The sequence below is a fragment of the Cydia fagiglandana genome, chromosome Z (genome assembly GCF_963556715.1).
Source record: "Cydia fagiglandana chromosome Z, ilCydFagi1.1, whole genome shotgun sequence".
In the NCBI taxonomy this organism is placed as follows: domain Eukaryota; kingdom Metazoa; phylum Arthropoda; class Insecta; order Lepidoptera; family Tortricidae; genus Cydia; species Cydia fagiglandana.
The window spans coordinates 33238732-33260676 of NC_085959.1; the positions used below are offsets into that span (position 1 = coordinate 33238732).

Below are 21945 nucleotides of genomic sequence, written 5' to 3' on the forward strand. Positions count from 1 at the left end.
GACAAAAAACGCATATTAATTCTAGAGCATATATCTTATTCTTCTAGCTTTTTAGCTTGCCTATTAACTTAAAAAATGAGATATGTTGTTGTGGATTTATTAAACTTTAATTCAATATCGACAAAATAATAAGCTAATTGTAGTTTGATAAAGAAGCACGTTAAAAAAAATTCTAATAATTTTACATTATAAAGCGTCATACATATTATAAACAATGGAACTTAAACATTGCACTTTAATTCAATATTAAAAAATCATTACTAAAAATATATAAATACCTAATTTATATCTAACGCTCGTTCTAACTTTTCATCATATATTGCAAATATGCTTAAAAATATGTCCCATATCAGATAAGTATCACTTTTTCAACTTTAGAATTATCAAAACTTATAGTGCAAAAATCCGGTCCCACTATTGAGCTATAAATAGAAGAGCACATAATGTATAATAAATATAACTTACCGATATATTTCACGGACGCCAATCAATTACTACTTAATCGATTCATATTTCCTCATACATATATTTAGTATACTTTGTCCTCGTTAGTGTCACAGTTCATTGTGTCACTCAATATTATTATTAATTATTATTTATTTATAAATATATTTGAGAACGCATGTACCTACTACTTAAACTCATAGGTACCTATGTTTTACTATGGTTATACATACATGCGTATTAGGTACTCGTGTATGAATTGCAGGCTATAAATAGGTGGCCTGGCACTTCGGATTATCGGAGTTGCCAATGATTGGCGAAAATAAGGCAAGAGTCATTAGGGAAAGAATAAATACAACAATTGGTTAGCTTATTTAATAAGTACCTATTAATTTTTATCGCTGGTACCCGGCGGTTGCAAGTTTTCGAGTAATGATTTTATAGAGGACAACTCGCGGTGCAGCGTATCCAGATCTCGTCCGCTCGCTCGGTCTTCGCTCTGGAGCACTAAGCGCTTCTCCCTAAAGTATCTTTGAACCAGAACTGTCATCAATGCAGCGTATTCGGTGTTCATGTGTGTGTCGTTGCCACACTCCTGCAGACCAAAATACTGTGTTAGCAATATGTAAAACTGACGTCAACATCGCTGGCCCATAGAACATTGTGCTCGACCGACTTCAGCGACCGATGTCAGCGTAGGAGGAAATCAAGCCTTATTAGGCCAAGCCAAGCTTCTTGAGTGCAGCAGCTGCTATTGACGATACCTACACCAATTCAAAACCGTTATCCAAAGCTTCGAGACATAGGTATGCCTTTTGCAATTGCTCCCTTAACCCTGATGACAACCACCTGCGGGCGCAGCACGGTTCCATTTTTATCGACTATCACTATGCGCGTCCCGTTCGCACTTACATACTTGTTAGAACGTGACAGGCATGGTGACAATGGATAAACAGGCGGCCGAGCTACGCCACCTGGACTAACTCCGAAATTGCGAAAAAAAAACAAAATTTACCCTCCTATAGAAAATGGACCAGCCAAATAGTAAAAGTTGCTCAGTATAATGCTAAAATTTCCCTGGCAACGGGTATGCAGTTATTTTTTAACCGCCATGTAGGTATTGAATAACCCTGTAGATATTGTAATTGTATATTCACAATATTGCAGTAGCTTGCACAGCACGTGACTGTCGGCTTATTGCAGCATATTTTGACGAGCAGCCAGTCCGCTGCTGCCCGTATGCCGCCCGGAGTCGGGACGAGGTTGTATGGAGACGGCAGCGTGGTCTCGTACATGTAATTCAGATACATCTGCAATTGATCTTCATTTTACTCGACTGTTGATAAATACATATAGTACCTAATGCACACACCATTTCTTCTTGGGCTATTCACAGTACCACCAAGTTGTACCTTAATTTAGTTACTGGTGTATTTAGAATTCGTTAATTAAAGTATTCGAATTTTTTCCTACGATTCGGACACCTTAAAAGTGCTAACATAGGTAACTCATAAACCTAATTATCTATCTAATATACATATATCGGTTTCGGGTATCTCGGAAACGGCTCTAACGATTTCGATTAAATTTGGTATATGGGGGTTTCGGGGTCGATAAATCGATCTAGCTAGGTCTTATCTCTGGGAAAACTCGTATTTTTTGTTTTTATAGGTTTTTCGAGTAAAGCTCGGTCTCAAGAGATATTTAAGCTTAAATTGAACCCACTCCTTAATCATCCGGGTATTTTTACTAATGTTGTCACAAAAAAGATTGAGATCAGTGGTAAGACCATGGTTAGAAAACGCTTCTTGTTTAGTACCTAGATTTTAGCAATTTTCAAATCTACCCCGGTTTTGAAGTTACCCCAATTAAACTTACCTCAGTTTTCCCAAAGGTCCACTCGGTGGCGACGTTGTCTATGACGCGCTGGTATGTGTTAGACATAGTCGCTATCAGCATGTTTAGCACTACTATCACGGATATCACTTCGAAACCTGCAAGCAATAAGTTTTAAGAAAAAAATCTAGTCTTTTTACCTCAGCAGCTCAAGTAAGCAAAACCACAGGGTTAACGGGATGTTACTTATGTAACAGTACGAAGAATTTAACTAATTTGATTCTTCAATTAACAAGCTTCCAAAAAAGCTCTACTATGTTGACATATTTCTTAGACAAGTTTTAGAACCACGTGCCACATGCCTACATTGCTTTACTGTAACACGGGAAAGTGCAGACGAATCTGTTTCTTCGAAGTTCGTTTCTTTGATTTTTCGAGAAAGTTCTGTCATTAACCCTTTAACAGAACATGACCGGATACAAATCCCTATAAATCATGTGTCCATGTGTAAAGTGAACACGGTACATTTTCGAACATAGCTCATATTTACCGCCACGGGAATGTCCGCATTTATCTACCTACCAAAAATGTCAAACACTTTGTTAAGTAAAATATAAAGTAATAATAATAACGTTATCTTGTATGGTACAAAAAATAAATGTGACTGCACTTCATACTTATTAATAGCACTCATTAACTTTTCGAAAAATGATTTAACAGTTGCGAGTGTGTAATACCAGCTTGATGCTGTGTACCGTGCTAATTTTAGATTTTATGGGTGCCTATCTTTATGTTCGTTCAGTTTTCATACTAAGTAAAAAGTTGTTTAATGTTAAGTTAAGAGTTCCTGCTTTCGTGCTTATCGCCATACTTAATTATCCGTTACGGATAAGTTATGCCCATTATATAAATTAAAATATACTTACTAAACACGGTAATAACCAACGCGGGTTGTGGTCCTGGTAATGTAGGTCAATTAAATTAAATTAACTTAATCGATGCATCATATTACATTACTTCTGTAAATATACAGTTTCTTATTTCTTATCTGGGCGAAAAAGTGGGAACCTTCATCCGGAACAATTCTGTCTAGTGTCTATCGAGAGTAGGTACGTATTTTCTTTTTTTAGCATTATTATTCCGTATTAAGTAAGGTATGTTGGGAAGTTATCTATAAAACTAAGCGTTATTTTTGACCAATTGACCAACTAATATGGCGAAAAATTAAAACTTTATGTATATTTTATAAGTATTTACATACCTAGGTACCTAAGTTTGCTTGATGCTCCCCATTATATTAAACTTTTCGTAAGTTGGATTTACTCTGCACTGTTTGTTGCTATAATTATAATCAATTAATTAGTTAAAACTCACATCCGAAACAACCCTTTAACCATTTGACATTCCTTTCTATTCATTCGATTTCGAACCGTAATTCTTATAGTGGAAATGCGTTTTTGTTTTAAGTATGATGGCAATTGTGTTGCCGCTACGGACTAAAGGGTTAATTAGTTAAGACTTACATCCGAAACAAATGTATCCGATGCGTTCAGTGTACGTGTGCTGTGCCAGGGGAAGCCTGTCCGAAGAGTTTCGGTTGTCGAGTACCACGTCGGCACTCTCCAGGGGCGACAGACAGAACAACGCCCAGAACAATGTTTTTAGGGTGTCCGGTAAGCTTATGAATGATGACGCCTGTGCATTATAATATGTTATTCCTATTAATCAGTCTATGTTCGAATCCATTCCCAAAGTTTGACTGCCATCTCTACTTCATATTTTCCATCCTACGTATAATGTTGTTAGCTATCCTGTCATCGGTTTTCCGGTCGATTAAAACCTGTTTCTACCATACACGATATTATATAACAAGACAACACTTTCACAGACTCGGAGGTTCACACAGGATATAAGAAGGAATGCTACTTTAAGTACCTAGTACTAGTACCAATTATGTCATTATGTGAAAACACTTGTATTTGATGTGATGAACACGATAGTAATAAAGAAAGATGAATAAAATATATAAATTAAATAAGGAACCTGTACAGTTTTCATCCCAGCTTCGTCCACATAAACCATGCCATCGTAATATTGATAAAAGTGAGCCAAACCCACTGCAAATGCGCTTATTATTATTGCGTACACTTTTAAATACTGGTAGATATCAACAGTCATCTTTCCTAGAGACACCTGTGAAATATTGATGACATCAATCTACATTACCTAAGTACATCAATTTGTTGTACTTAGGTAATGTAGATTAGCCAATCGGATCGCACACTTGTTTGTCACCATAATTAAAAGTGTAGGTATTTCAAATAAACTTAGTTTGCCGCACAGACCTACTTATTGCGGTTATTAAGATCATTCTTGCATATGCTTCAGTAAGCTTCACTTACTTGAAGTGGTCCGAGATGGTAGTTAAGTTGGCAAAATGACAAGAGTCGGAAGAAAGCAAAAATGGTTGCAAGGCAGAAGGTGCCCTCCGCCAGTAAGGTTGGATCATGTTGGTTCCAATATTTTCGTTCTGTCAACAACAAGTTGATAAGACTCCGTTTACCTGGATAAAGTTTTACATTCATCTTTTGCATATTATTAAGTACCTACTACAGTAACACATTATTAACATAGGTTACAAAAAAAATTGTAAGGTTATTATTCTTGTAAGAATCGCAGCTGGTAAAAGCAGATAATTAAGGAGTTGCAAGATTATGAGGTGGTATACATTTTTGTGTATTAGGGTTCTCAAATACGGGACAATGGCGACTGCGACCAAGAGGTGTCCAAAAGAGCATAGATGGCCAAAGCTGCGTATTGAAGCCAGTAGGTATTCACAAGGAATACGAGTAAAGGTTATTTCAATTCAATTCAGAATACACCGGACCCTAGATAGATAGAGCAGCTTGGAGAGGAATAGTGAAGAGTGTCCTCAGCCATGAGACTATTGATGATACTTACTATAGAAAACATATAATTTATAATAACAAAAAAATATGTTTGGGTTATTAGCGAATCCCATAATAAATAAAATAAGGAAATTAATTGTAAAATTCCTGCATTATTAAAGACATGATTATTTAAAAAAAACACCCACGTAAGGCAACTTTGAAATTAGTCCAAACTTCACTTTACACACCTTACAAGCAGCTGCATATAAGTAGATACCTGACCCTGATCATAGATAATAAACTTAAAGGGTAGATCCATCAGTATTATGGTCCTGGTTTACTTACCCACTTCCTCATAATCATTAACAGTTTCTAACATGGCAGCAACCCAAAAAGCAAAAGTAAGGCCAAAGAGCAAGAGCATGGTGAGGTCGAAGATGTTCCAAGCGTAAGAAAAATAACGTCGCGCGCCCAGCAACACGCACTTGCGCAGCGCAGACCAAGCGTAGCCTAGCACGAAGAGCATTAGCGGCGTCTCTGCACCTGGAAACAGAAAGAGGGACGTATCGGTAATAAAATACTGAGTAAGGGTAATAAAATACTGAGTATGTATAAGTACGTATATATCTAAAAAACTTAGCACCGACTTCAAACATATCTTACTTACTTATGATTCGGATAAATTGTGTTCTAATGTATGGGGAAGAAAAACTAATTATAGCCAGCCTTTTATGAATGTAGTATGATACCTTAGGGTATGGTGCTTTACGCACACTAGCGTCCCTTCCCCTCCCCCTGACGCAACCCCCCCTTTTTGCATGAAATATGTCCCGGTTCACAGTTTTTTACATTTTTTGAGGAAAGTATACATTTTAGGAAAAAAGTGTCTATGAAAGAAATAATCCTTAATTAATTCTTAATAAAAAAGGTCATATTCATTTTTTTTATATGATGCACCATATTCATGTATTAGCATGTTAAAATTCGAAATAACGTAGTTTTTACTTAGGGCTCGAAACTCATTTATTACACACGGTGTAACATGAGGAAACCGAATAATTTTATCAGCGTATTCCTGATCATATTAAGAGACAAAAATGTCCTATAAACTTTTTTGAAATTCGTCTTGTTTCAGAGTTAATACCAATTTAACGAAAAAACTAGTTTTTATTGTTACATAGTGCAAAACGCCTTTTAGATGACGATGTTGCTACTATGGGATTTAGTCTAAATATCCTTATTGATAGATGTCAAAAAGTGAAAGTAACACTTTGCAAAAACTAAGTTTTACAAAAAAAAAGTAAAAATCCACATGAAGTGACAAAGTCACCAATAACATTTACTTTTTATGTACAAATATATTCAAAAAATAGAAAAAAAAAAACAAACAAGAAAAAAAGTTTTAACTGTGAAACAAGGCGAATTTCAAAAAAGTTTATAGGACATTTTTGTCTCTAAATATGATCAGGAATATGCTGATAAAATTATTCGGTTTCCTCATGTTACACCGTGTATAATAAATGAGTTTCGAACCCTAAGTAAAAACTATGTTATTTCGAATTTTAACAAGCTAATACATGAATATGGTACATCATATAAAAAAATGAATATGACCTTTTTTATTAAGAATTTATTAAGGATTATTTCTTTCATATACACTTTTTTCCTAAAATGTATACTTTCCTCAAAAAATGTAAAAAACTGTGAACCGGGACATATTTCATGCAAAAAGGGGGGGTTGCGTCAGGGGGAGGGGAAGGGACACTAGTGTGCGTAAAGCACCATACCCTAAGGTATCATACTACATTCATAAAAGGCTGGCTATAATTAGTTTTTAAAAAAACACAATTTGACCGAATCATTAAAAAAGGATAATATTTTATTTCATCCTTTTTGAAGTCGGTTTTCTTTTTTTGTAAAAAGTTTTTATTTTGTAGGTAAACAAAGTTTTTTAGGTACCTGTAGGTAAGAACCAAATAAATAAGTTATGATAACTTAAATCGATTTTGACGAGTAACGCTAACAGTACTAACTCAAACGCTAATCGTTGACCTACAATGTTCCTAACAATTAATTGTGATAATCTTGGCAAAAAATCTCATCATCGTAATCTTAGAGAGAGTGAATAAAGCTCGAACCCGTATTCGGCGGTCCTCGTTTCTGTTTCGCTTTATCTTGATTAGATATATAGAAGACTAGGGCCAGGAATACGAAGTAGGCGGTGGCGTGGGTAATCAGCTTGTTCAACGGTATCTGGTAGTGGCTAACGAGACGGTGGCACGGGGCTACCTGGAACGTGCGCCGTTTGTACCGAAATATGTGCTGAATGTATCGCTGCGCTCGTCTGGGCGCGGGGGGCACAGATCACTTGCCTACTAATCCTACATATTCTAATATGTAATATTAATGTTTTCAGCTCTTAAGAATACATCAACGTGCACACTAGCGCCACAGCTAAATAGTGGTGATTATTTAAATTTAACGAAAGATATTCAAAAAAGGGAGCCGCTACTACTGGTGTACTGTACTTATTGTGTATTTAAGTACCTTTTGAATACATCATACTAGTTTATATGTTGCTAGATTCGTCAAACTATGCGTGCAAAGTTAAAACGGCCGTTTTAGTTTTGAGTTCCTAGATCGCAACATAAAAACTAGTTTGATGTATTCAAAAGGTATTTAAATACACAACACAGTGCGTAGCGGCCCCTTTTTTCAATATCTTTCGTAAAATTTAAATAATCACGATTATTTAGCTGTGGCGCTAGTGTGCACGTTGAAGGGCTCTTAAGGGTTTTGTAGTACAGTTCATTTGTACGAGTACGTTTTGAAGTGCGTTAGAGTGCATGCTATATCATATGTTTAGGCAACACTGTGACCAAAACAGGTGGTATTTTGAGCACAAATGACTGATAGGTACTAAATAGGTATGTGAAATAAAAATTTACTATTACGTAGCTGGAAACTCATTTATATATGTAAGTAAGTTTTAATTGTACCATGTTCGTGCAAATATTTACGAGTACCTAATAGGTACATGTATTTAACGACCAAGTGAATTATTGCCGGTTGGCGAATAGGTATACGATCGATTTGTCAAATTAGAATCAAATTTGCTGTCCATAAATGGTTCCTAATATCCATGTTTAGGTACTAACTGATGGCTAACCAAGGGGCTAATAGACGCCTAGCTATTAAACATACTTAATATCCGGCGGAAATGTCGTACACTTACCAGGCACATAAATAGAATGAGAGGTGTAATGAAAATCCGGCTCGCTATTATGAGTCCTTTGCATACCGTTGACTTGGTCTCCCAACTCGACCAGTTTTCCAGCCAATAGGATTGCAGAACCTGGAAACGAAGTGGCGGATAGGATACTGTTAAGGTGTAACGGGGTTATTCAGTAAAGGGATAGGTAGTTGTGTAATCTCGAAAAACACCGAAATAAACATTTTTTGTCTTTTTAAGTATCTGAGCCAGTTTTTGCGTTCGCTCCGGTTCCATATATTAGGTGTACCTATGTAAACTGTTCTCAAATGCTCAACTGTCGTTTGTAATGTGAAGGCCTACCATGAGTCATATTTTTAACATAACTTTCATGAAGCGTAGACCAATATAATGTACCTATACCTACTACCTATATCCAAATTAATAATAATGCCATCAGTTTAAGGAATCTTTTGTAAGTTGTAACTTTCGAAAATTGTTATTGTTGTAACTGACAAAAATTACTTGTATCTCGTTCATAATCCTATTGGAATAACCCCAAGACACCTTAATAATAGCACGCGATGGGATGCGAGGCCTGGCGCCAATTAAAATAGCGCTAGAATCTCATACTGCTGTAAATAAAATTTCCAGCGAAGCCTTTACGTGTTCATTATTCATTTTATTGCTTGAGACCTCGTGCTAGTCTTAATAAAGAGGAGTAAACATATATGGTGGATTTTTAAATAGGATACTGAGGGAAGCTACATGGTCCCGTGCTGTTTCGCTAAGTCTCCTATATCTTGTTAATAGTACTGCTGCCTACCTAGGCAGCACTAACTGTATGTTTCAGTGGAATAACCTCTTTTTTAAGAAAGCCTGTATTAGATATCCAAGGCAGTTACCAGTTGCGTGTTAGGATGCGCGACAAACTCCTTCTGTTTATAGTCCACGGCCATCAGAAGGCGCGGCAGTTTGAACGACGTGAGGCTCTGGCAGCACGTTTGCTTCAATAGTACTTCCACCTCTGCTGACGTTCGGCAACACCCTGTAGGTACAGTCGCCATCAGATATATAGGAGCGGTCAAGGTGATCACAATATCTGAACACGCTCTCTAACGCCCTGACAATAGAGGCGTGTTCAGATATTTGTGAGCACCCTGGCCGCTCCGATATAAGGTATCTGATGGCGACTGTACGAGACAGATTATAATTTATAAATTGATGTCATGACACTTGTACCTTTATATTAGGGAAGCGAGTAACTAACATATCAATAACAAATTCGCGTAAATCTAAAATATAAGAGTGGTAGAGAGGCAACTATCGAAATTCCAATTTTCAATTACCGCGAGTTGCAAATTACAAGTATAGCATAGATAGACCCACAGCGATCGTAAAATAGACGTCGTAAATGCATTTACAGGAGGTGAATTTGCGTGTTATTTGTGCACATTAAAGAATGTCAAACATAGGTCGTTAAATGTAAATTATTGCCAGGCTCTTCATAACATAATACCGCTACTGCACTTAAACTATAAAAGATAATATGTTAAACTGACACCTGCTCACAGATTTAGCCATTAAAACACAAAGGATACCTTTAAAAAGGAATACGAAGAATAACTTGGCCATTAGGCCAAAGTACTTAAGTAATTATTATAACTTAAATTAGCAAAGAATTTGAAGTAATATTTTTAACAAAATGAATGGGAATAGGGTTAACATAAGTAAATTAAACGTTTACTCATATTTATGGAGTTTACCACTTGGAGTTAAAATTATATTAGGTACCTATTATTAACTGATGCATACTACCTATAGACACTATAGTTTTATTATTGCTCGGTTTCCCATTAAAGTAGTGGCTAACAAAAGGGCAAACCACATCCCATGGCGGACTAACGGTTTGTACCAAAGGCCAACGATTTGATATTTAGCATACTTGCGGAGAATAAACTTGTGGCTAAATTGATGTCATTCGGAGTGAGCTTAATGCTGTTATTTCAGGTTGTATGATGTGACTGACACGTGTAATTTACTGTCAATTTATTGAAACAGTAAGGTTAACGGAATACTTAAGAGGCAGTAAAAGCTAAAGGCTAATTCTGGATTAAAGCCGCTAATGAGGTGGAATGCTTTACACAAGCAAACCCTGAACTTACTGTAACTACTCTGACGTAGATAATTAATCAGCAAAGCTTTTTAAGTTTAAGCAAATACTCGTACTTAAATAATACATCATATATCAATTTTATTTTTGTTATTTGGTGTGGATATGATCCGAATTTGTATTAACATGGAGGGACTGACAGATACTGTGCCGAATGAAATAGGCGGTTCATTATTAAAGCTGTTATACTGTTAAAGCTATTTCTATAAATAGTAGAAACATATATATAATATGTTCCTATCCCAAAAACCCTAGAGAATTCTTAATTACTATTAGGTAATATCATGCAGGTACGTCACTAACACACCGAAAACTATCCGAGCACTGATGATAGTGATGATCGTCATTGAATTCCATATTTAATTAGGGCTTTTAAAAATCATTTTCATTCTTTAAATATTTTGCTAACTTCGTTATTTACTCGACTGTACACGTGCATTCGATAAGTTTTATCCTAGAAAACTATTTTTGGTATGTTTAACCTATAAGATTCACAGCGAACTCGCTGACTTGATTCCTTAGCTGTAAGTAGGCGGCAGCTTGGTGGCGGCTGGCGTCAGCATGCGCGCTCAGCACCCTCGCCAAACGGAACGCCGCCAGTATGGGGTCCGCAGCCACATGGACCAGGTACTCGGGCGCGCACATAGCACGGTACGAAGCCAGCCGGACGTTGCTTGCCCGTAGAGCGTCCGTCTCGCGGGACTCCCTTTCAAGCAAGTTAATAAAGTAGTAGAATTAACAAATGATAGTCGTTAGCTATCCCGGATAATAATCCGTTGTTAGAGTCTGTCCCTGTAGGTACCTACTCAGCAAAAAAATGGACCTCGCCTCGTTGTTGCTACCTATACCTTATAGGTACTATAGAACCATCGGGAATGCGTAAAGTTTCGATTGAGAGTAACGTGGCAAAATAAAAGTGTTCTGCTAAACCCGATCGTTCAGTGAAGTTGTAAAATGTATTGGGGTCTGTAATTTAAATGCGGTGGGCTGGTAAGATCCCAGCCATTACCGTAGAATTTACTGACTTGCATTCCCCGCAAAGGCAATTCGGTGAGTGCGGTTGAGATATCGTGTGGCCTCGATTAACCAGAAGCGCTACTATTTCGTAGTTCCCGGAGTGCGCGGCGAGCATCAGAGGCGTAACGTATTCCGGAAAATCTGGCGAGTGAGTGCTGCCTACAAACTCCAAACCAGGGCATATCTCCTTTCGGGTTTCGAGCAGTTTGACTATAAACATATGTCAGTATACAAATTAGGTCATATGAAAAAGAAATTTTACTTTTTGTTTGAAATCATATTGAACGTCATTACCAAGTATTTTTATGGTATTCTCTCGAACGGCGTGCATTATCGTGTCACCGATTTCTATATTTGGCTGCGTTAAGAGAAATTCGACCATTGCTTCCGATCGGTTTTTTACAGCTATGTGAAGTGCTGAGGTGCCCTATATTCAACACATTAAAATCGTGTTACTTCATTAATTAATGCGTACACGGTAACTATAACATATTAATAAGTAAAAAGCCCGTTTAAATGTATGCCGTTGATATTAAGAGATAGGTAGGTACCGATATTTTTTAAAGCCACGGCTGTTTAAAAGCATATTTATTCTTAGTCAGTGACTTAAACTATCGTCATAAAACTCATGAAATCGGTTATGCGCAGAACTGTCCTACACGCAACGGTTTCCCTCGGAAATACTTAAAGGAAATAATTTCAAAACTTTTAAAGGAGTCTCTGGAGAATTCTTAACGATACCCGGCGTAAAACACAAGAGTCAATAAACTAGTCAATATATTGTCTTTTAACTATGGCGATATGGATATCTCATGTCATAATCGCTAATAGATATGTCTGACCTGGAAATCGACGCAGTTTATGTCGAGGGATGGGTGTGACAAGCAGTAGGCCCGCACAGCAGGGACGTTGTCGTCAGACACCAGTTGAAGGAATTCAAGCTCATTCGGCAGTAGCTCGGGTAATGTAACACTCTCCTTTTTAGCTAGGTGAGTACCTTCTTCTTTTCTCTTAACATGAAAGCAAAGTCACTAAAGTAATTTAAAGCTTATAAAAAGATTCATTAATTGCGGATAAATACATAAACGGTATTAAGTCCCGTTAAAATAATCAAAACAATTATCGTAATTATTAAGTTATTAAGTAGAAATTAATCTATAAAAGTACTTGCCGAGTCAAGTGTTTGATATTGACGATCCCATTTGTTTCTAAAGCTATGGTTATTACATTTTTTGCTCGTTCCACTGTCTTCACTCGAAATTGGTTCGTTAGTGGTGACGCTCACTAGCGATACATTAGGGTAAGCTGTGCGAATGTGATGTAGCGCGTGTTTAAAAGAATTACTACTCTCTGAAAGAAAAAAAAGTATATAAAAGTGTACTGTGAGATATGTTGTTATTTTAGTACCTATTCTTTTTGTGTATTGGTGTTTTACCTAAAGCCGGCACACTAGGTAGGCTTTGTTGTTCTATAGAATCTGTTTTTGATGTTTTCATTGTTTTAATTCAAAAACCTCAATGATTCTGTACTGCAGAATTCCAACTAGAAAACTATTAATTATTTTTAATTTAGTGTTATTTATGAATATACGCAAAACAACGTGACAGGTAATGTAATACCTTGTCAACTTCAAGACAACTTCAATAACCAAAGAGCTGACGAGAGTGACGAGGGCCTGACAGAAAAAGTTATCAGAAAAAAAAATCTTATGTAGTTTTATTCGCATAAGTATGTATTTACATTTAGAGAAGATGTACAGCAAAATGTACAGTGATGTAGAGATATAGAGCAAAGTTGAAAGTTACTCTATGGTAAATCTCTTTGATGACACTTAAAAGTCAATCGAGAGAATCTTCAGTAATTATATTGTAATTATTATCAATTATTATTAGAATATTAGAATAGTATTACGATCATTGTTCAATACCGTCATGGTCCAAATATTGTAATAATACACGACTTATTAATATACTTATATAATTTTATTTAAAAAAATAAGTGCATATCCAATATGATAAAAATAAAGTAACGACTTCTAGCCTGGGTGCGTACGCTCCCTCACAAATGAGTAGGTAAAAGAGGGACGCAAGTTACCCTTGCTTTGAACCTAATGCAACAAAAGATCATTGATGCGACTAGGTATTTACTTACACATATATTATAATATTTATAATCAAGAGTATTGGATATCATAAATAAAATACTTGAAGCTTTACTATTTAATCAAGATTTCACACCCTGGAAACATGTCAAACTACTTACTCGTATTACATTCATTTCACAGTTTTTAAATGGCACTAGGAATACTTAGTCTGCATCACAGTCTGCATGATATACTTATGTATTATGAATGCTCCGTTCTATGTTCTCTTTGCAAACTGGTATTAGATTCCACTGTTTGTTTTTAGTAGGTAGATAAATAACATATGGGTAAATACATGTTTCAACAGTATTTCATCATTTCATTTTCTTGTCTTTAATAGCTGTCATTGTACATGGTGTATAATAAAGCGAAGTAGGAATAGGACCTCGTCAGGATCTGAAACAAAAAGCTGCTAGTTATATCAGTTAATCTTAATTCAGCTATATCAATTATAATTTACAATATCGAACCAACCAACTTTTTTTTTATCTACTTATTTAAAATGCGATTAAGCTTAGAAATAAATTAAATATAAATATTCGCTTTCGTCGGGTGAGGTCTCAGTAGCTGAGTTTACAGTGCGTACCTAAACTAGATCCAGTGTCACGGGACTAGCCTACGACAGGAAATTTGTCTACTTTTAATTTATTTCCAAGCTTAAACTTTGTATAATTTAATTTCTAATCATATTATCAGTCATCATCATCATCATCTCAGCCATAAGACGTCCACTGCTGAACATAGGCCTCCCCCTTTTGGGGGGTGTATGCCATAATCGCCACGCTTGGCAGGCGGGTTGGCGATCGCAGTCGAGTACACCGAATTTGAGGGACGCTGCTGCCCGTCCACCGGTGGTCTTGGACGTAGTTTAAGGACATACCCGGGTCCCGGGTAATTATCAGTGCATATTACAAAACTTCTAAATGATTTAGCAGTTACTTGTACAACAACTCAACTCACCGATGAATAGGTGACCAGAGACAGATTCGTGAATTTCATGGCAGTGAACGCCACTGGTTTTTGGGCTCTGAAATGTGAACGTACCATGAAATGTGAAAGTCAATAAGGATGAAAATAATTAGGTACTGTATAACTGCTTGGTCATAAGACCAGTTCATAAAACTTTTGTACTATAACAAATACATAAAAAGAACGTAAATTAACTTAAATGAAATCATAAAATGAACACCCATCTAGCAGGTCCGCCTGTTGCATGGTGCCCAATGTACCCATTACGCTTTTGTATCGTGATTAAAACGTTGAATTAACGAATTAGGTATCTATACAGTAAACGACGATTGAAAGGTAAACCGACTGGCGATGATGGACAGTTGAATTTACAACTACCTACTTATTATCGATGTGTAAAATAAGACTGATCGATAGCAAATGATTGAATCTGTAGACTGGCCGCTGAGCATTCTATTCTGTCTGACGGAGAGTGGAAAGTAGCAATTGTAGTGCGTTTACATTTTTTGCGGTTATTACAGTGTCAGACCGACCTCCGAATAAGGAAAATGAGGGCGCGGCGACACCGAGGGTCTGTACGGTACCACCCACTGTTATACACCGCTAGCGCCACGTCCGCGTTCTGCAAACAATGTACTATTATTTATAACAAGCCTTTTTCATGCAACAGTGAGAATGTTCCCAGGAAATTCCTATTTTGGTGCGTTGGATCTATGAGCATGACAGACGAGCATATATAAGTATGATGAACGTTAACCCAAATAGTGTCACTGTCAGGATTGTTGCTTTTCCATCCTCTTCAGCATTAAATTTCGAATTTTCAACTCCATAATAATTTCTCCATATTTCTCACGCTGAAGATTGCGAAACCTGTGGTTTATGTAAATTATGTTTTGTGAAACTAGCAATACTCACACAATGGAAAATATCATCAGCGTACCAACAAAGCATTCCTATTTGAATGAGTGCAGATCCCAAAAATAGCTTATTGCTCACAGCCATAAATGGTTCAAGGAGCTGAAAAAAAAACAGTAGTATAGGATTTTTTGCGGAACAGTCATAAAACTATTTTACTAATTTGTGGTAGACCAAAATTAAAATACATAAAACGTTTAAAAATGAAATTCGAAATGCAAAAGCGTAAGTGTAGCTTGCTCGTAGATTACTGTCAAACTAAAAAAAGTTTAGGAATGTGATCTGATTATAATGATTAGGTACAAGTTCGCAGGTAGTCACGCACGAGTACGTATGTGCCTCGCTATATCCTCTTATATCTTAATATAGGCATGTAGGTCTTATTATAGTCTTTTCATAATTCTACATTCGTGTTATATCTTTCAGCAGCGAGATATATCAACACTATATCAACAGTAACACTTTGTAATTATTTGGTGGCACTGCTATTTTAATATAACTTTACGCTTAAATATATTGGGTCATAAACATACATGTATACTAACCACAATAACGAATACGACACAACATATATTCAATGAACTGAATACGACGTTAATGAGATTCACTATCGTGAACGCCTCTTCCAGGTCGTTACAGTATCTGTAAATTATAAACCAATGTTAAATTGCCTGATAATTATAATTAAATTACTACGTATCAGGAAATACTCTCATATTAATATTAATGATTGCTGTCTTTTTTGCTGCAACTTACGTAGATAAAGAAACAAGAATACGTTTTCATGGATACATCCATGTTTTGGCCTTCGGTCTAAAAACTGAAATATCTAGAGCAGGAGCCAACTCATCCAGAGCCCCTCTAAAGGAGTGTCACGGGTTGGCAAGAAGGGTAAGAGGCACGTGTAATATTTTATGAAGACATGAAGCTCATGAATGTCCATTTGTTTGCCCAAAGCGCGCTAATCTACAGAATGAGTTGTACAAGCCTTATAAGTCGTTGATGCAGTTTAATGTTAGCGACAATCTCTTGATAATATTCCTCCTGTGACTTTTCAGTTTCGGCTAACTTCTCCAGTCGCTTATGTAGCAGCCGCAACAACATGGCGATGTGGCTCGCGAGCCCCGAGAACAGCAGGTCCGTGCAGATCATTATCCACACACAAGTCTGACCTGGAATACGGGAATGTTAGCTCGGTTGAGTGCACGCACGCCATCTGATGTCGTGGACACTGGACACTGTTGCAGGTATCAGTTAACAGTTGTATTAAGGGTCGGTATCACCAACTGCCGATGTTATTTCTCTAAGGACAGATTGACACTTCTATAAAAAGGATTAAATGACAGATGCGTTGTTAGTCAAATACAATTGCAACCCACCAATTGTAAGTACCTATTTGACTAAAATAGTATTACGTAAATGTATACTGTGTGGGATTACTTAAACGAATGTACATATAGCAATGAATACAGGTGTATGTATTTACTTATGAGACACGATGACTATTACTTTTGTTCTTACTATTTAACAGACAAAAAATGATCTAGATATATGACAGATGTATACATAGTAAATTGCCTCAAAAACAATTATTGTCTGACAGAGTAACATTGCGTGAGGACGACTCTACACCAATTTTAAACTGTCGAAAGTGGATTAAGCAAAGAAAGTGAAATGATGTTTGTTTTGAGCACATCTCGCAATAGCAAATTGCGCTGTATCGTTTTTTAGATAGTTAATAGTGTGTATAGGCAGGCAATCAAAACGTTGGAATTAATTGTTACTTGCTTCTGAACAATAGCGTGTTCTACTTGTTCTCAATGTGATAATTGTTAAATCGACATTTGTTACTGTCATTATATATTATGGCTTTCACTTATTATTATTCTCAATTAAGAGATCGAAAGGTATCCTCTTGGGTCGTCCCATTCGTTTTTCGTCAAGTTCTTAAATTAGTCCTATTCTGCTTTCGTCACTCATTCTACATTCGTCACAATCGTCGGTGGCTTTCAATGTAGAATGAGTGACGAAAGCAGAATAGGACTAATTTAAGAACTTGACGAAAAACGAATGGGACGACCAAAGACGATACCGATCAAAAATAAAAAGAAGAAATTTAGTCGAAACGAAACTCACCAGCAAACATTTCAAATATGTAAACAAAAACGTGGTTGATTGGCTTATATTTGTCAAACGGGTACCAGGACACCCAGACGAAGCCCACCGCCGCGTCCTGCCCCTGCCACAGTTGGTACAGGTAAACGCATATGGGCGTCACGTTGTAGAACAACACGCCTCCGACGTTCATTAAGAAGTAACCTGCGCAACATTAATCCTAGGTAATATTAGGTCCATCTTCTCGTGATTCTATTAGAGAATCATTGGATTTTTGTGTCTAAATGTATTTATTTGAAGATCGCGACATAAAGTTTTTAGAAAATAACCGGTAAGTGTAATACGATAATTTAAAATTTACTTTGATGAACTAGGCGTAGTGCAGCCACGCTCTTCTCCTTGATGTTTCGTGCGTTTTCATCGAGCGGCTCCATGGGCCATATGCCCGACAGTTCGTCTAAATGTTCGGCGAACACGTTCTTTTTAGACCACAGGGCAAACACCTTCGCGATGCCTAAAAATACACAATAACTTAATGATACGGGAAACATAAATATTTCAATGCCACAAATAATTCAAATGTAGGCCTTTAATCTATATCGTCTCGCTAAACTCGTACTCGACTTACTTAAAGCGCCGTAGCCAAAAGTATGAAAAAGCGGAACAACGTCTTCGACTCGTGGCGAATTAGATAACGTGAGGCCAATGTAAACGATTTCACTGAAGACGTGATAGACAATGGTGCAAACCGACGCTACGAACATCAGCTTCTGGCGAAGAAGCCGGGCAGTGCCGTCTGGTCGCTCAAACGAAAGCCCTATGCACTTCATGCAAGATATGCATAGGGATAAGGTTGCCCCTATTTCGCGTCTCGCTTCCGCTTTAGTGCTCATGATTACTCTCGGACTATGCTTGTAATAAATAATTTTAGTGCCTCCACCTCACTTATATACCCACAAAACGACTCCAATATTAATTAGGTATTTACTTACTTTGAAAGTGTTGACAGTAAGTAGGTGTTTTAAAGTTGTTCCTAGTGATAGGGTTGATTACCACGCCTCTTTTCGTAAAGTTATCGCATAAATTATTAAACCGTATCGTATGAATTTTAGTTCAATTTTAGTTAAACATACTTAAGTGATTAAGTGTAAATATTGGTTTATGATTAGGTATCTACATGTTTTAAGTACTCGCATATTCTCAGTAGGTACAGTCAACCAATTAAACTTCTGAGAAACTGTAGAACTTTAACACTGTTCATAACAAGTAGGTAAACCAATAATGTATCATCATTATCCAATTTAAATAAAAGTCCGCACAGTATTTTTTTTCGTAGCTATACAAAAATATATATCTGATATCTATCTAATAACTATCTACATATGCCTATAGTGGTCAAATCAAATAGAAATGCTCAAACGCTGGCTCAGTATAAACGTAATGTATGCAGTTACACGGTTCTTATTTTGCATAATTCAGTAAGAGACTACATACCTTAGGGTACCTATATACGTGGGTGCCAGTTTGCGTGATTAGATCATGTCTATCAAAGAGTACCGTAATGGGATAAGTCTCATAGTTTTCACGGCGCTGTGATTGAATCGCTGCGCCCGCCATGTTCCCCCATTGTTGCGGTCCCGCGCCACTCCGTTGTTTACACGCAATCCCGCTTAATTAATATGTGATAGTTCGCTATGAGACCGGATTTTCTTCATTACCTAATGTTATTATATTGCAATCGGGAATCCGGATTGAGATGCTCGACAACAGTGTGTCGGGAATCTGTAGGTACAGCATTAAAAGTAAGGTAGAGCGTCAAATAGATATTTACGGAGTTGCCAAATATAATGTGACACCACTATATGGTGTCTTTGTTTTCATAGAAATTAGAATAAAAATCCGATACATTTGTCCATTTTAGCCGTATCTGCCCACGTATAGCGGTAACGTAAGCATAGATTATTTTCCGATGCACCCAAACATTTTTTTGCAGGACACAGCGTAAATATCTACCAGCATACACTTGGTCATTTGTCATATATGATATACATATTATATATAAACTAACCAAACAATAAGTTTTTAGCAAAAATTTCATGTTTGGTACAAGCTTTTATCGCCGACTGTACTTCTTTTTTCCACAGGCAACTAATACTCATCGAGACAATTCTAAAAACCCTAAACACAATTAGGTTTCGTTGTTTTATCACAGAGTTCATATGGCCACCTCCGGTCTCCATCATCAGATCAGCTCGATGACACCATAATATTGCATTGTCACCCGACTTACGTATGTATGCAAAATTTCAGCTCAATCGGAAACCGGGAAGTGGATCAAATTTAACTTGCAAGGTTTGATTACACACAGACAGACAGACAGACAACGGTCAAGTGAAACTAAATAAAAGCTTGTAAAAAGCAAAACATATTCAAAACGTCGAATTCAAGTTTCGTTTCGTCAAATTGACGCACATTCGTAGCGGACACCAAACATTATTAATTATCATTTTCCTAAATAAGTAGGTAGATTGACACAAATTAGGGTGATTCAAGTTTTTCTCGCTACAGAGCGCTGTTTCGGCAAATTTAGCACGAGGCCCGCGGGCCGTGGCGTGCTTTACAGTTGGCTCCGTTACGCGGCGATTACCGCGCACGCGCGCCGCGCCGCCGCGCCAACGCACTTGTCATCAACATAACTGCGTTACAACATCAATGTTTCTTCCTTGCGTTGCGCACTTTAATTCTTAAGCATACCGTTTATATTTCCACTCAAAACGTTTAATGTGTTTTGCTCTTAAGAATGAGACTTAATAGCACCAGGAAATTGTATCTAGATGCAGCGAATAGCGGAATGGAATCTCTGACAAAGTCACCTCGGTTATACATGGGTACGTGTGTACCATGTATGCTTTTGGTCCTTTAGGAGCATCATCTATGTCCAAGTGTCCGTACGTCGTACCCAATGCCAGAAAAATTTGGTGTAGTAATGCCTTTTGTCATTAAGTCAAACTGTTATAATGCCTAGTAAGGCATTTCTGGTAGTAGCCAGAAAGGCCAAGTCATAGATTAGTATATGTTATTAACTGGGCCAAGTGTTACAATATCTATTCTAATCTAGTGTCAAAAAGTTCGTGTGTTAAAATGCTCAAGTGAAAAAAAGTTCAATCGTCAAAATGCCATCAATATAACTATAGTATGCACCTAATTAATGTTTGTTAAATTATAAGTAAGTACCTATACCTACTGTCGTCCTCTAAGGAAAAGTGAAGTGTTTTATAAATGTTTGGACGAGTGACCTAGATTGGTTGTTTAACTGACACCTAGAGTGCCAGCGCAAAAACATTTATCGCACAAACACCAAATAAAAGGTGCGAAAGCGAAGTGAATCCGATAAAAGTTAGGCGGAACGCGCCAGGCCGCGTAGCCAAGATGCCGATCGCTTACGCTCCGTAGCGATCGAAACGCAACTGTCACTGTCGCACTAATATGGAAGTGTGATAGAGAGACATAATGGTTTTCGTTGTCGAAGCGATAGCGATTGTAACCTCGGCTAGGCCGGCAGGGCAGAGAGATGCGCACCGCGCGTGGCTGCCCGGCGGCGCGGCGGCGACGCCGTGGCTTCCTTCTACCCTGAATACCCTGATCGACAAAAACACACTTACATTCGTTTGTCACGAATTTTCGCACGCATTTTTATAAAGCAAACACGTGCATTTAAAAGAAGCTAAACCAAAGTCTAGGCTTAATGTAATTTTTATTAAGTTAACTTTCGGTAATATTAACTTCCTATGTGACTAGAGTAGCAGCGCGTGAGTGACTCAGATCGTCTCGTAATGGATTAAGTGCCCCAAACATTAACACAATGACCCACATCATGTACATTAAAGTGACTCGGGAAATCGCTTTAGTGTAAAAAAACTTGTAGACCATGGTACAGCATATGTTCATCGTCATTTTGATCTCGAGTCATAGTTCAGACGCAAGAATAAGGCTGTGGTATGCTTTGTATTCCGGTCTTTCATTGTTATGAATGAAATACACTTAAGTAAGTGAAGTATACTCAAGTACGATACTTTTACTTGCTCCGCTCCACTGGTCGAAAAACAGGTCTGTAAGTTATCAATCAATTGATTACCGTTTTGCCAGGTATTGAATTTTCTGGTAACAAATTAATTATCAGGGGGCCGATTTTTGAAATTCGACCACTCGATTTCGTGTATTTCGTTAAATG

At 37.2% G+C, this 21945-nt stretch overlaps 2 protein-coding genes across 2 annotated transcripts; both read right to left on the reverse strand.

Annotated features, from left to right (window-relative positions):
- Positions 1 to 832: 832 nt before the first annotated feature.
- Positions 833 to 12577, reverse strand: LOC134678119 (short transient receptor potential channel 4-like). The gene is made up of 13 exons (XM_063536569.1): positions 12415 to 12577; positions 11581 to 11999; positions 11038 to 11261; positions 9288 to 9430; positions 8407 to 8526; positions 7310 to 7460; positions 5517 to 5714; positions 4683 to 4810; positions 4324 to 4473; positions 3804 to 3975; positions 2323 to 2438; positions 1602 to 1754; positions 833 to 1039 (listed from the first exon to the last, which is right to left on the reverse strand). Exons 2-13 carry the CDS (start codon positions 11790 to 11792, stop codon positions 833 to 835), a joined length of 1974 nt encoding a protein of 657 aa, XP_063392639.1. The 5' UTR covers positions 11793 to 11999; positions 12415 to 12577.
- Positions 12578 to 13657: 1080 nt separating this feature from the next.
- On the reverse strand, positions 13658 to 18613 carry LOC134679338 (odorant receptor 4-like). Its single transcript, XM_063538240.1, has 9 exons — positions 18343 to 18613; positions 18076 to 18228; positions 17736 to 17918; positions 16588 to 16771; positions 16145 to 16241; positions 15600 to 15701; positions 15218 to 15306; positions 14676 to 14742; positions 13658 to 14111 (listed from the first exon to the last, which is right to left on the reverse strand). Exons 1-9 carry the CDS (start codon positions 18605 to 18607, stop codon positions 14049 to 14051), a joined length of 1203 nt encoding a protein of 400 aa, XP_063394310.1. The 5' UTR covers positions 18608 to 18613; the 3' UTR covers positions 13658 to 14048.
- Positions 18614 to 21945: the final 3332 nt, after the last annotated feature.

Excerpts from the sequence above, each read along its gene's own strand:
- LOC134678119 (XM_063536569.1), bottom strand. The coding sequence starts at position 11,792 with ATGTTTATAGTCAAACTGCTCGAAACCCGAAAGGAGATATGCCCTGGT. Across the intron at positions 5,715-7,309 it reads ACGAGGACCGCCGAATACGG|GTGCAGAGACGCCGCTAATG; the intron begins GTTCGAGCTTTA and ends TTCTGTTTCCAG. Across the intron at positions 1,040-1,601 it reads GTGCAAGCTACTGCAATATT|GAGTGTGGCAACGACACACA; the intron begins GTGAATATACAA and ends TTTGGTCTGCAG.
- LOC134679338 (XM_063538240.1), bottom strand. The coding sequence starts at position 18,607 with ATGAGCACTAAAGCGGAAGCGAGACGCGAAATAGGGGCAACCTTATCC. Across the intron at positions 16,242-16,587 it reads CTGCATCAACGACTTATAAG|ATACTGTAACGACCTGGAAG; the intron begins GCTTGTACAACT and ends TATAATTTACAG. Across the intron at positions 15,702-16,144 it reads GTGTCGTATTCGTTATTGTG|CTCCTTGAACCATTTATGGC; the intron begins GTTAGTATACAT and ends TTTTTTTTTCAG.